At 40.1% G+C, this 13,816-nt stretch overlaps 1 protein-coding gene across 1 annotated transcript; it reads right to left on the bottom strand.

Moving 5' to 3' along the window:
• On the bottom strand, positions 1–9,627 carry LOC104839042 (kazal-type serine protease inhibitor domain-containing protein 1-like). Its single transcript, XM_010579152.1, has 4 exons — positions 8,830–9,627; positions 3,037–3,197; positions 1,281–1,425; positions 1–351 (listed from the first exon to the last, which is right to left on the bottom strand). The coding sequence occupies exons 1-4, from the start codon at positions 9,284–9,286 to the stop codon at positions 221–223; spliced, it is 894 nt and encodes a 297-aa protein (XP_010577454.1). The 5' UTR covers positions 9,287–9,627; the 3' UTR covers positions 1–220.
• Positions 9,628–13,816: the final 4,189 nt, after the last annotated feature.

Genomic DNA, 13,816 nt, shown 5'->3' with positions numbered 1-13,816 from the left:
TAAGAATTTTATTTAACAGTGTAAATGTATGGATTTATAACTGTTCTTATTTCTGGTAAGTAGCATGATAGACTTCAGCCAAAGTTGAATTTCAGGAAGGTGGATACACAAGTGAGTGTGTTATCAGAGGAGCCATTTACAGCACAGAAACTACTAGTAAATATAACAGTGTGAAAGGTATTGGACAACAGATGTATAAAAATTATTATTCAGAGTTGTTTCAATTTTCATAGTCCCCAGATTCATATTCTTCCTCATCTTCATCATCAGAATCGTCATAATAGTCCCCATATTCAATGCTGTAGCTTGCACTTCTACTGCCAGCAGTAAATGCAAATGCAGGAGATGAGCCTGCAAGACATAATTGAATCAAGATTAAATTAGTTGTAGATAGGAACAAAGAGGAAAGCGTGGGGTTGGATCTGTACGGCAAGCTCAGTGTTTCTGAATCCTTGTTAAGTTTTCTATTAAAAGGAGAGGGTTTTTATCCAATGACTTGACCTCATACCACTGAAGCTCATGATATATGAGCAAATTTCTATATCATTCACATTTTAAAATGCTGAAAATACATTTAATTTCCAATACTAGTAAACTATGAGTTCAGTCCTCTGTAGATCCTATGCACCTGAAAATAAGACCAGAGCTAATAAAGCTTTGAAAACCACTTGCAGAAACAAGGTCAGTGACAAACTAGACCAGTGACAAACTCCTCTAGAGCAGGAGGCAAATATAAGACAATGTGTCTTTATTCTGCATTTGCCAGGAAACCCAGTTCTCCCTGGAGGAAGAAGGATGTTATTCTGCAGGGCTGGGCCCAGTGCAAAACAACAGTAAAGGTATTTCTTACATCTTTCCAAAACTCTCATTAAGGAGCAACAACTGTTTCCTTCCTAATTTTTTGAAAAATAAACATCTAAGCAGAACTACCATGGTTCAAAGACTCCTTCAGCTACAACAGCTGTTGTTCTGGGTGCAGAGTTCCTACTAACATCAAAGGACTTCTGTAGGATAAGGATAGTGGAATAATATGTGTCTCAGCTGTATGGCTATAATCCACAGCTTTCTGTTTTCTGGAAGCTTGTATCATTTGCAGCAAAATATTACTATATTAACACCCTAGGGGATAAAGTAAAAGAAAAGCACACAGAAAAGTTAAAATTTGGACATCTTTAGGTAATTTCTCATGTCCTTCATTTGCATTCTGACAAACCCATCCTTTGCAACCTGCTTGTATGCATTTTTATATTCTTCACATCCAAATAATAATAAAAAAATACCATCAATGACTTTCAGTCTTGCAGAGGCGTATGTTGCACCATGCTTATTTTTGGTGTGGCAGATGTAAACACCTTCGTCTGATTTTTTGAGGCCTTGAATCTGCAGCCAGCCTGTCACACCGTACTTCTGAGGCCCACCTCTTGCCTTTGAGAAGAGAAATCAATAGTTGAAATTAAGTAACTAGGAGACCATGATATTTCTCAAAATAATTGTGGATGGATTAAACATCGTTCCAACCTTAGCTTTTTGTTTACTGCCATAATGCTTTGATTCTGTTTGTTTCTGCTGCCCTATGTTTTAACTTCATAGTGCTCTGTGCCTCTGAATTCATGCTTTCCCATCGCTGCTCTTTAAACTTCATTGCCCTTCACAGTGCTCTCATTCCTGTTCCTTCTCATGCTACTGATTCCCGGTGCTCCTCCTGTCTCTTGTCCCAGCACCACTTCTTGCTGCTGCTTCAAAGCATTGCCACCTGTTTCCAAGCTCATAAGTTTCTTCAGGATGAGAGTGGCAGGTGGGTCTGGGTGAGTTGTTCAGGGCCAAGGGGCCTGACCAAGCTGGCACTCAGCATCCAGTTTTTAATGGATTGGCATGACATACCATGTAAAAGCTCATGACAATCGGTTTCAACTGACTTGGGCTAAAGCCTCTTAAAGGGATGAGCTTCCTTTTCCAAACAAACCACACAAAACCATTAACAGAGATGCTCTCATGCTGAATTGTTTAATGAGATAGGTTAACAGGTTCAGTTTAGCCTCTGAGGTGACCAGCATTTGGATGTGGCTTTTTGCACCATTGTTTCTGAGCAACTTTAAGTCCACTAATCAAACTTGTCTTCCTGCTGCCTCTGGAAACATTTCTAAATAACTTAGACCCTTAGTGCCTCAGTAGTACTAAGATTAACTTTTTCTGTGCTTTTTCTATCTACATTTTTGTTCAGGTTGTGCCCCATGTCCGTTGGATCTTACAGCTTTTGGGCTGTGTATTCAGAAAGCTGGATTTGCCATGCATTCCTTGCATAGTCTCAGTTCATATTCTTTGTCCATTGGAGAAGACATGCAGATGCAGGATTCACCCTTACTGAAGTCTGCCTGTACATCTGGCTTTGTTAGCTCATCTCCCCAGAATTTTATTTCCATTTAAAAGAATTAGCATTTTGATTTATTTAATTTTAGCTCAAACTTTCAGGCTATTTCTAGATTTGCTTGAAGCCTATACTAATGCCATTCTACTCTTTCCCCTCGGATTAAAACACTGTGTCCTCCGTAAAATGAGCAAGTTTCATTGCTTTCCTTTTGAACACCTCAGGGACTGAACCCAAATGGCAGGTCTCCAGAAACAGCATCTTGCAAAGGAGAAGTTTAGATACCTGCCAGAATTGTGCTTTTGCATCAAGAGTAGTAAAATTGTTGCCAGTAGCCATCCTTCCCACAATGCACCTTCTTTTAGGTAATAGCCTAAACGGTTCCATTTATATGTTCATTCAATTTTTCCAGAATCATACCTACATAAGGAGAATCTTCCATCTTTTCTTTCCCTGAAGTGGGCCAGATGGTACCCTGGCTGTTACTTCTGCTGGGACTGCTGAAGCAATGATCCTTGCACTGACTGAAATCATAATTCTTTACGTAGTCAGAGGGCCCCTATTGGGAATCTATTTCTTACAACAGTATTGTGTTCTGTAGGAGGAATTCACCGATTAATCACCCTACTCCTCATCCCAAACTGTAGGACATGGAAAAACTCAAGTTTTACCTGTACTGAGATGTGGGCGTCATCTCCTGGCAGAAACATTTTATTCCCCTTTTTTTTCCATTCAAGGTGTGGCATAGGATAGGCTGACACCTCACAGCCAAAAATGACATCATTGCCTGTGAAATTCTGGACATCCTGAGGTGGCATAGAAATAACAGGAGCTGCAAAGAACCAACAGAATGGTGCTTTAGAAGACAGTGAGCAAAAGACAACACAAACACAACACCATATAACATTAATTCCTACTTTACGTGATAAAACCAGTTTGCCTTTTGCCATCTCGCACACTGTGAAAAGCCACATGATTCCAAGCAGCTTTTAAAGCTCAGAACACCTTGTGTCCCGTTAAAAGGTGAACAGGCTTTCTAAAAATACTTATTTCAAAGGACCCATCTGTCCTTCCGTTTGCACATGATCGTGAAACTCAAGCTGAAATTAGAAGTTTAATTTGTGTCCCATAAGCTGTGATCATGGACTAGGTTCAAGGCCCAGCAGTCAAGTAGCCAGTACTCGACTAGACCTTCAGAGGAAAGTACAAGAAATTATGTAGCAGACAATCACAGAGTAACTTGATTGTACATGATAGTTCTTACTAATTTCTGTTACCTTTTGGTTAGCTTAAAAGCTAAAATACTGAGATTGCTAGCTTGTCAAAATTTGTTTTCTGAGTACATCATTGCCTTGAACTTGCTAAAATCTCATCCCCCTCTGTTACCCATGGAACTCATTGCAGCAAGTAACAGATTAACAGCATTAATACATTTCACATTTACCCTTGATTGCTATCAATTTCATCTCATGCTCTTGTTATGAGATGAGTAATAAAAGCAATTGAAATCCAATTATTTTTATAAGGTTTTATGTTATGCTTATTATAATTACCAGATTGTCACTTACTTGTTTCCTATTGTTCTCTTACCCTCATCCCCCACCACTGTTTATTTATCATCTCTGAATTAATCCTCTTTCACTTTTTCCCAATGAAAAAGCTGACGTTAACCACGAGAGGGAGCCAGTCCAGGGATTTGAAGACATTGAAAAAATAAATTATCACCTGATGCATTCATATGTGATTTAAATACATACCCCTCTATAAGCATGTATGAACATACAAAATGTTAACAGGAGATGATGATATGTAGCAGCAGAAAGCAAAATAACCTAGTTACTGTTATCACAGCTTTCCTATTTTGGAGATCTCAGCTTTTTTTCCTGATCTATTTGTCCTCAGCAAGAAATGTTCTTCCTTCTAAAGTCCGTTTTCTTTCTATTTCCATACCAGTGTTTAAAAGTGAATGCATTTTCTGGTCCATTAGACTTGTCTTTAATTATTGCTTTTATTTTTGTACAGATCCCAGATTCTTGGAAACAGAAACTTGTAGTAAATAATTAATATATTTTTACTTGCAATATTTGAATCAATATGTAGGTAGAGCATTTATGCTTCAGCATTTGGAATTGTAACAGCCTGTTCCAGATTTTCAAGCAAGTTTCTAATACATGTGTAAGGTTTTCAGGATTGATATCTGTGCAGAAAATATCAAATGTATACTGATTAAAATTAATTGCAAACAAATTATACAGCAAAGTATCAATTTCCCCATTTATGAATACCTCATTAAACAATCCTGCTACTCTTCGAAAGTAAGATTTTAAAACTAGGATACTTAAGCCCTTAAATGCTTGTTCTTTCATGAGAACTGTACATTCAGAATCTATTATTTCAAGAATCTTGTATTCAAATCAGCATTAACTGAACATCTTGGATGAGAAATTTTTTGCCTATGAATTTATCACATAGGGTCTGATATTAAAACATACTTTGAAACATTAAAATTTGGTGCAGCCACGCTCCCTTTAATGATACATCCACTGTAGCTGAGCTTAAAGTGTAAAAAAGAAACCAAATGTCTACTACACTGACTCACAAGAGTTCTTTAAATTATTCCTTTACAGAGACAGCATGAAAAACTTTTTAAATAGGCAGATGGTGACTGGTTAGTATTTTTGTTCTGGTGCTAACACAGGTGTCCTATGGATACACTGACAACACTGAAGTATTGCTAAGAACTGAGTCCTGCTTACATGGACGTCCACAGACATGGCTCAGCCATGCGAGGCTGAGGGCTCTGGCTTCACCATGCCATGCAAACACATCCTTAGCCTCAAGGACCTAAGGGTCTGAGTTACGAATCTACTTTATAGCTGTTCACATACAAGAAATTTTTCTGGCACTGTCTACCATACACCAAGACAAATTCCACGCTGGAAATACCCCTTCCTCTATTAACTGTAAGAAGAATACAGATGATAGCTTGGAAATGTCTAGATACGGTCTAAGTCCAACCCAGGTGAGTACTTTTATTGAGGTAGTTAAGGATTTGCTGGACCAGGGCTGACCAGGACCGGCATCATGTGAGATCAAATTCATAGCAAGGAAGAAGAACCACAGTTTTGATCTAACCAAACTGCCTTTTCTGAATCTGAACACACAATAAATACTTGAATTATCTACTCAAACTTGAAGTGCCTCCAGAAATAAAATAATACTTGTCTAACAACACCATTTGGCTGTATTTTACAGAAGAAAATTGAAGTAATGATGTATCATTTTAACAAAAATTTACAAAGTTCATTTTTGAGTGTTTCAGATTTTGTGTTCAGCCAAATTCTCCCATGCCTACCTGTGTGTAATTTTTTTGCATAAATGTATCTTTAGAAACAGATCTTTACTGTTATGATAACTGTCATTTTGATTCCTGCAGTAGATAGATAAATTTTTCTTGATAGCTATAGAAAGCATTCTGATATCTCAGTGTTTGGAGGTGAATGTACAGTAGCTGCTCCTTTCCTTTTACAGTCCCAGTCATGAATTATCCTCATGTGTTACAGAAGACATAAACCAGAAGCCAGGAAAAGTCATAATACTGCTTCACCTTTCACAATCAACATTAACCCAATATCACTCCAGACTAAAGAATTAGATAATATGATATTTTTTTTTCCCCTTAACTCATACAAATTTTAGCTAATCTATGTCTGATTTGATGAAAATGGCAGAAAATTTTGCAGCTTGTTTATTTGTTTTTTTACTCCAAAATTTATGTTTAAAATAAACTATGTGACACAGCTCAATATAAAGAGAATCACTGCTAGATTGTTCTGTTACTTCATTAAATCATTAGCAAGAGAAGTTTGAATATGAATGGGGATGGATTAAGTGTGGACAATCTGTATATAATTAATGTACTTCGTAACCTTGGTAAATTATTAGATAAACTGATCAAAACTAGCTTTCAGGAGAAGAAAGGCTTTTTCAGTGTTTCTTTAGGGAGCTAGGCCTTTTTCTTCTCCTTTTTCTGGTGATAGAAGAAAGATAAAAGGCTATACTCTTCTGATGAAAGGAGTTTATTGTTATTTATTTATTCATTGGTTGCTGTATACAATTAATCCGTTTGGCATCAATAGGAAACAGCAGATGCCTTGAAGGAGAAATAACAAAACAAAGTACTTTGAGTCGAGTGAAGGTTATATTTATAGCTTGGTACCAAAACCCCACAGTGTTTAGTGTTTGTTTCTCATGCAAATTGGAGTCGGTGGAAAGTGAGTGCCACAGCGAGGTTGCTACTCTTAGAGCCAGACTCCCTGTTGCCTTTTGTCGTCAGCTGCAGCCATGAAAAACCAGTCTAAATCACGGTGCACTTTCACATGCCCACTGTGCTGCTTCAGATAGCTGCCATGGCGAAGATGGGGGTTACTGGTAGACTGTTACGGGGGACCGAGGCATGGTGACCCCGTGGCAGCACCTCTGTGCCCTGCTGCTTGCTGAACAGCCCAGGCTTCTTCCAGGGTCTAAAACACAATCTACAAAGCCAGCATGGTCAGCTGCAGCTCAGAGAGACTGAGAAGAGGGGCACTTGTCCTCCCGCTCCCCGGCAAGCCCAGTACCCACCTCGGGCTCAAGTGCTCTGCTGCAGTTGGGCGCATACAACTGCTGGGCACTTTCCTCTGCAAAAGCCAAGGAGACAGGCCCCCATTTTTCTTAACTAAACTCTGTGCAGCACTGACATGGCTATGAACTTTCCCCTAGGCTTCTGTGCAATTCAGTAAGCTGAGCCATCCTAGGAAATTTCTCTGCATTCCTAGAGAAAGCGACCAACCTTTCTGGGGACCCAGGGAAGCAGTGGGAAAGTGTTGGGGGTAATGCCTGGATGCAGAGCAGCTGAGCTCATTCCTCCTGCTTGATGAGCGGTGCTGTGTGCCTCAGGGGTGACTGCAAGGCCTGGTGGATGACAACACCAGCAATTAAAAGTGGTAATACTTCCAAATTAAAGCTTTTTGTACGTGGCCAGTTCTGTTTAATTAATTAGAGTGGACCGTTGCTTTAAGCCTGTATGCCTGAACAGCTACCTCTGCTGCGAAGTTAACATCACTTGCTACTAGAGTGACACTTCTAACTGAAATCTTCCTGAAGGGGTTATGCCGCAGGAACTAGTGCTATTTTAATCCCAAATAAGAACACCTACCCGACGGCTAACAGGCTTTCAATCGTACCATGAGCCAGTATGCATTGAGTTTTCTGAATGTCTCTTTACTGACAAGCCTCATTTCCCAGCTTAATACCCTAATGGCAAATAAGGGATTCTTTAATGGATCTTTCTCTTGCAACTACAGAAAGAGGAAAGAAGTCTGGTATTAGCTGATCATCACTTTTCCTTTTAAGTATTCAATAGCCAGTGTTCATTCAATATAAAAGCACAGCATACAGTCTAAATTGGAGGCAACAGATGGCTAGCGAGGAGTGGATAGAATGTACCCAAGTTACTCTCATATATGGACCTTTGCCAGAGATGCAATTTCAGATTCCCAGAACTGTGACCCATTTGTGGTCCAGAGACCTCTTCTACTTACTTCATTTGAGAAAATATTTCATTAACTTTAAAAAAAAAAAAAATTCTCATTCAGAAAACAAAAGCCTGTTCACTTTTTCATTTTATATTCATGTGACTTAGGTGAAAGGTGCCGACGAGTAAAGACTTGTAATAATGTGAAGAATGAGAACAGCATATGAGCAGGAGGCAGGATTCCCCTGTACAACCCAGCTAAGAATCCTTCCTTTAATAATCATCGCAGACAACTGTTCATGCACTATGAGTGTCTTTAGGGAAATTGTTTCAGTTTGATTTTATTCTAATATTTGGATTTCTATTTCATGGGTTAGCTAGATTTTATGGTGATTCCGAAATTGGATTATTTTGGACTTTTTTGTGAAAAGAAAAGACCTGTTAACTAAGCCCTATGTTCTTCTATTGCCTCTACTTCACTGCTTACCATATATACACAGGTGGATACACACATCCATATACATACATGTACGTGTGTGTGCATATATATATATATATGAATGAGATCTGCTTTGCTATCACCACTTTAATATCAGGTCAGTCGTCATATGATAATAATTGTCCAGTCCTCCCAGACAATCCTATCTGTTTACCTATTCCCAATTTTTGTAGAAAATACCTCATAGTCTGCTTATTCAGAGCAGAGCTAGTCTGTAGATCTATGGCTTATTAGTCACCATGTGATTTAATCCACTAGTCTAATATAGAGGCTTATAACATACAAGATTAAGTACCAGCTGCTGAACCATGTTTAACACAAAGTAGTATTACGAAAAAACAATCATAAAAAAAATGCAGTATTAGTTTAACAGACTAGAGTATCTAGTAACACATCTGAAAATAAGAATTGGATCTTTTTTCAGTTTGGAAGTGCCTCTGTACATATTACCTGATTCACATGGTCCTTTATGTTTCATGCTGATATTCCTTTTCGTAGCATAAGCCTTGTTGAATTGACAGATGTTCTCGTAGGTTTTCCCTTCAGATCCACAGATGCTCTCTTGAGACTTGCACACACACTGGGGTTCAGGGACTTCCCCAAACCTTGCTTCCTCAGCATCCAACCTGCACTCGAGGTTGTCCCCACATTGCCCGTAAAAATGATTGCCCTGGTCCAAGTCGCAGATCTGACCTTCCACATTTCCACATTCAGGACAGCAGCCACAACGATCCAATACAGTGCCGGCTGGACAGTCTTTAGGCTCCGAGCAAAGTGCCAAATCGCATTTTCCACAACTATCTCCTTCCCTTAACAGCCTCCACCAGCCTCGGTGGTACAAGGCAGGGAAACTCTGAGAAACCTGCACCAGTACTACCAACACTGCTGTAACCATCGGGTGCTTCATCTTGAGAATGTAACGAACAAGCAGAAAAGGTCCTTGGAGTAAAGCCAGGGTGGGGGGGGAAAGAAAAAGAAAAAAAAAGGAAAGAGTGAGCTAGTGAGAGAAAAACATCACAATCCTCTTTTTGTTTTAGAATGTAAATGCTACTGCAAACATAGGCTTTAAGAAGAAATTAGCATCAGATTCCTAATCTGGAACTGATAATAAAAATGCATACAAACCCACCGGCTTTTCTCTAATGCAGTTTGGAATGCGAGTATTGCTTGCACAGAAACCAAACTGCCCCTTCTGACAGCTGAGTTGAAGCTCTCTGAAAAGCTGTTTGCTCAGTGTCTCCTTGAGCCAAATTTGCAAAGCACTGCTCTACTGAAACAACGTTATATTGCAGCTATTGTAGAAAGGAGAACAGGGTAAATTAGTGTAAAATTAAGACATTAACTGCTATAAGCTTTTTTGTTCCCCCCCCCCATCAGTTGAAAAAGAGGGTCACAAAAAGATAAACGTGGGTACAAAGTAGCACCCAAGGTATCAGTACCCTAGAGCTGAGCCAGTGCTCTAGAGACTGGAGCAAGGTTTAACACCAAATTTCATCCATTAATGATCACAGGTAGCGGGTTCTGAGTTAACAATTTACTTACAGGCTCTTTACAAGCAAGGGACAATCCAAGACCACTGGAATTGACTTTAAACTCTTGGATTTAAGATGAGAGGTGCCTAGACCCGTTAAAGAACCCATTGTTCTCTCTACATTTAGCTTCTTTTCAGTGTTGGGTGTTTGTGGTTTGCAACCGAAAATCATGTGGTCCACATTTGGCTCTAAGAACAAAGTGCAAAAGGTTTAGAACATAGACAAACATGAGCAAGCCACCACAGCATCTTCAGACACCCCAGAAGAAGGTTTTGCTGAAGTATTAGATGCATCACTTGTCTTTTCCTAGCACTTTTCTGCCTTCATTTCTTAAGATGTACTTACACTGTTAGTTATGAAGGAGGTAACTCTGGTTTCTTTTCCCACTTTTTTTGTGCATAAATTTCTGCCAGTTCAGGGAGATGGGTTTGCAGGGTCACTTCTTGCCAGATGTTGCACTTTTCTTTGTACATCTCAGGATTTAGGCATGCTCCCTATCATCCTATCTCATACCAGAAAACTCCTCTCCCTTGCAGTGCTAAGATTTCTTGTCTATAGACCATAGGCTGCCGTTACCACTGTTCAAACCATGTGCAGCTCAGCAGAGATGCATCTTACTGTCTGTTGGTGGTAGAAGTGAAGCATAATGGATTTACAGACCCTGCAAGTATGTCTTAATAGCAGGGGTCAAGGAACACCACTGCCTACAAATGAAACATCTTTGTGTGTTTGTTAGCTTAAAGTAACTCCACGTGCATCGCCTTTTCAAGACATATGTACAACACACTGTTAACAAGATGAAATAAAAGAGAAATCATGCTTGTGCCTACTTGTCCTGAAATGATCCGCTAGCGGCTTTTTCTACTCTTTATATGTTCATGGTGCTTAGCTGCTTATGTAAGCTCAGTGAAGGATGCAGTTTGTCGTACCAGCCTTACATCCTCTGGTCACGTCCACAAAGCCAAATCTTTTGGGGATGTATGTTTACTTTCCATCCCAAACATCTCCATGGCTTTTCCCAAATTCAGCTTCATATCTTCTGCACCAATTGAGATTACCTCTTGCTTTGAGTGAAGTAGCAGGCTGCTTCAAAATCACTCCCTTCTCCCAAACTGTATATAACGCAATTTCCCTCTGGTCTACATTGGTGGAGCACTTCTTAAAGCCAGCCTGGAGAGACCTACAGGACACTGCTTGTTTCTGTGTGATGGCTGGGCTAATTCATATGGTAATGCATGTTTTTGCTTTGAACACAGAATCAGACTGTAAAGGAGTAAGTTACATGTACAATTGATACTTCTAACATTGAGAGTCAGAAAAAACTTAACCAATGAATTTAATGGGAAATTGATTTCTTGTCCCAACTTCTTACTCCATTTAATGTGTTTTATTTCACACTTCCTCATCAAATTCTAATTGGACATTTAGTTTCGCATTATAGGGTCTACTCATCACTGTCAATTTTATTATTTGTGCCTACAGCTGTTGGGGATGAGTATCTAGAGGACAAGGATTTGCTAGGCTCATATAAAGTAAAAAAAAATGTTTATAGTGGTGAAACCATATATGCAGAGTGGAGCCAAAGCAGGGAGGGGCTGCAGGCCAGCACTACCCCTGTTAAGGCTGAGCTTTGCCTGTTGTCTTCCAGCAAACACGTGATTTGAGGGCTGTAAAACAGAAGTATACAAGGAAGTACCTCCTGTGTCCTAGCACTGAGGAAACCCATCATAAATAACCTAGAAAGCATTTTTGGCATTTATCTGACTAATGTAATCTGAGTTCTTGGTGGGTTCAGACTCTAATTAAGAACTGGGTATGCCTGTAGTCTCATTGGAACAGCTGCTCCTTGGCAGGTGATCTACAGCTGAAGGTTATGTAGCCACTGATTCCTGAGCTCACCTGGAACAAATTGGGGCAGGGAGAGGTTAAGGCACTGTGGTATGTCATGGAGAAATTACCTGATAGCTGTCTAAAATCCCTTTCATTAGCAAGCTGGCTGTGACAAACTGAGAAGAGCACTTCTGTAACTCTACACACTGGATGTATGTGTGGCAGGGTCAGAGCAAGGGGGATAAAGGGGGAGCAAGGAAAGAGAGTGGGATGCACAGCTGGGTTTGAAGCAGCACATCTAAAGGCATAGTCCCATCTGGTTCAGTAATAAAATATGCATTATTTCAGTATGTCTCTAATCCCTGAAGCTTGCTTTGGTGGAAAAATGTTGATTTTCAACCCAAACATTGAATTAACCTAACCCTAAACATCTCCCAGAACAAAACACAAGCAGCAGTGGTTTAATGTCACTGATGGAGCTGCAAGACAGGCACCAAAGTACAGTGTCTGCTTTTCAGACACCATCCCCCAAGTGCTGCCTGGAGAGCTGACAAGCAGTGCAGAGGAGGCCTCCACAACCCCTCCAATGAGGGAAGGAGGTACGCAGCTGCAGTGCATGAGGGGAGCTTTCTACCATCAGCTGTGAAATAACATTTTGGTGAATAATTTCTTTAACAGGCAGGTTGAACAGCATTAGTGAACTCTCCATCTCAGCAGGCACCATAGTGCTAGCCATGCAGCAATTTCCCTGGCTTTTTCTATATGGCATGATCAGCGCAAGGAGTTCTGACACCATCTCGTGGAAGGCACAGTATCCAAGTTGGGTGACGGGCAGTAAGGGGACATGGCAAAATGGCCCAGCGCTTCCTGTACCCTCAGACTGCATCTTCCACCAGGAAGGGGGCAACATCTTGCAGAATAATTCCTGTAAGTGAATTGTTAAGGAAATTGTATTCCTATTCATTTCCTGCTGCCTTCTTGGGGCCCGGCGTTATGCTAAGCTCCTGACTTGTATTGCATTATTCTACTTTGCATGGCAATAGATAAGGTACATGGCTGATGCAATGTGAAATCCTATTGCTAGTGATTCCTGAGGTACTGCTTTTTCAGACAAAACGTGGTTCAGCTCTTCATTCTGTTTTTATTTGTGTCAACGTGAGCTTTACTTAAGTAAAGGTTTCTGAATCTGGCTCCTGCCAGACTTGCAGATCTGGTTCTTACGCAGACGCACACAGGAGCCTGCGAGGAATAATGGCAAACCACAAACTTTGAAATGTCGCTTCTATCTTCTCTGTCCTGCAGTGGTTCCTCTCCTTGCACAGGTGAAGTCAAGTTTGGAAACTATAGTGCTTTGTCTCTTAGGTCGTATTAAGTATTTATTCTTGAGGTTCCTTTAGAGAGAGTAAATTTTGGCTGACTCAGTGCGTTTCCATCCAAGAAATTTTATACTTGTATTACATGCACAAAAGAAGCATTAAAGAAAATTAATGTTTAGTCTGTTATACTGAGTAATAGCAGACTACAGGTGGCTGTGCCTATTGAGTATATGCATTACCTGGTACTGTACCAATCTCCTAGGATTATTTCCCCCCACCCCAGTATCCAGACTCGAACTTCAGTTGAGGTGCTCAGCTCACCTGAAAACAGTATTTGGGTTTGTAGAAATAAGTGGCAAATGGCAGAGATTAATGACAGATGAGGCAAAAATGGTTGGATACCATTTGCAGTTCCCTGACAGAACTGCTGACCGGCAGCGATACAGGCACAGGCAGTCCTGGGATCTCCAAACATTGCCTTTTTTGGTGCCAGTCCTATTTGCTGACACATTGCTTTCATGAATCTCATCAGTAGTGCATGTGCTGTAAGCACATGAAGTATAAGTTAATTCTACTGTAACGTGATTATTAAATCCATTAATCAAAGGCAGGAGATCCGTAATTAACTTATTCTCCAGCATCAAGTAAATGATTCTGCTGTGAGCTTTAAGAAAGCAATTGTTCACTAATATGCAAAATGCAGCGGGGCTGTTAGACTATAAGGGTCTGTAATTGTATAACTAAATTCTAAATTTTGCA

The sequence above is a fragment of the Haliaeetus leucocephalus genome, unplaced genomic scaffold, assembly GCF_000737465.1.
Source record: "Haliaeetus leucocephalus isolate CR32 unplaced genomic scaffold, Haliaeetus_leucocephalus-4.0 Scaffold656, whole genome shotgun sequence".
In the NCBI taxonomy this organism is placed as follows: domain Eukaryota; kingdom Metazoa; phylum Chordata; class Aves; order Accipitriformes; family Accipitridae; genus Haliaeetus; species Haliaeetus leucocephalus.
The sequence above is the reverse complement of the archived record's forward strand: the minus strand, read 5'-3'. Positions and strand labels throughout refer to the sequence as shown.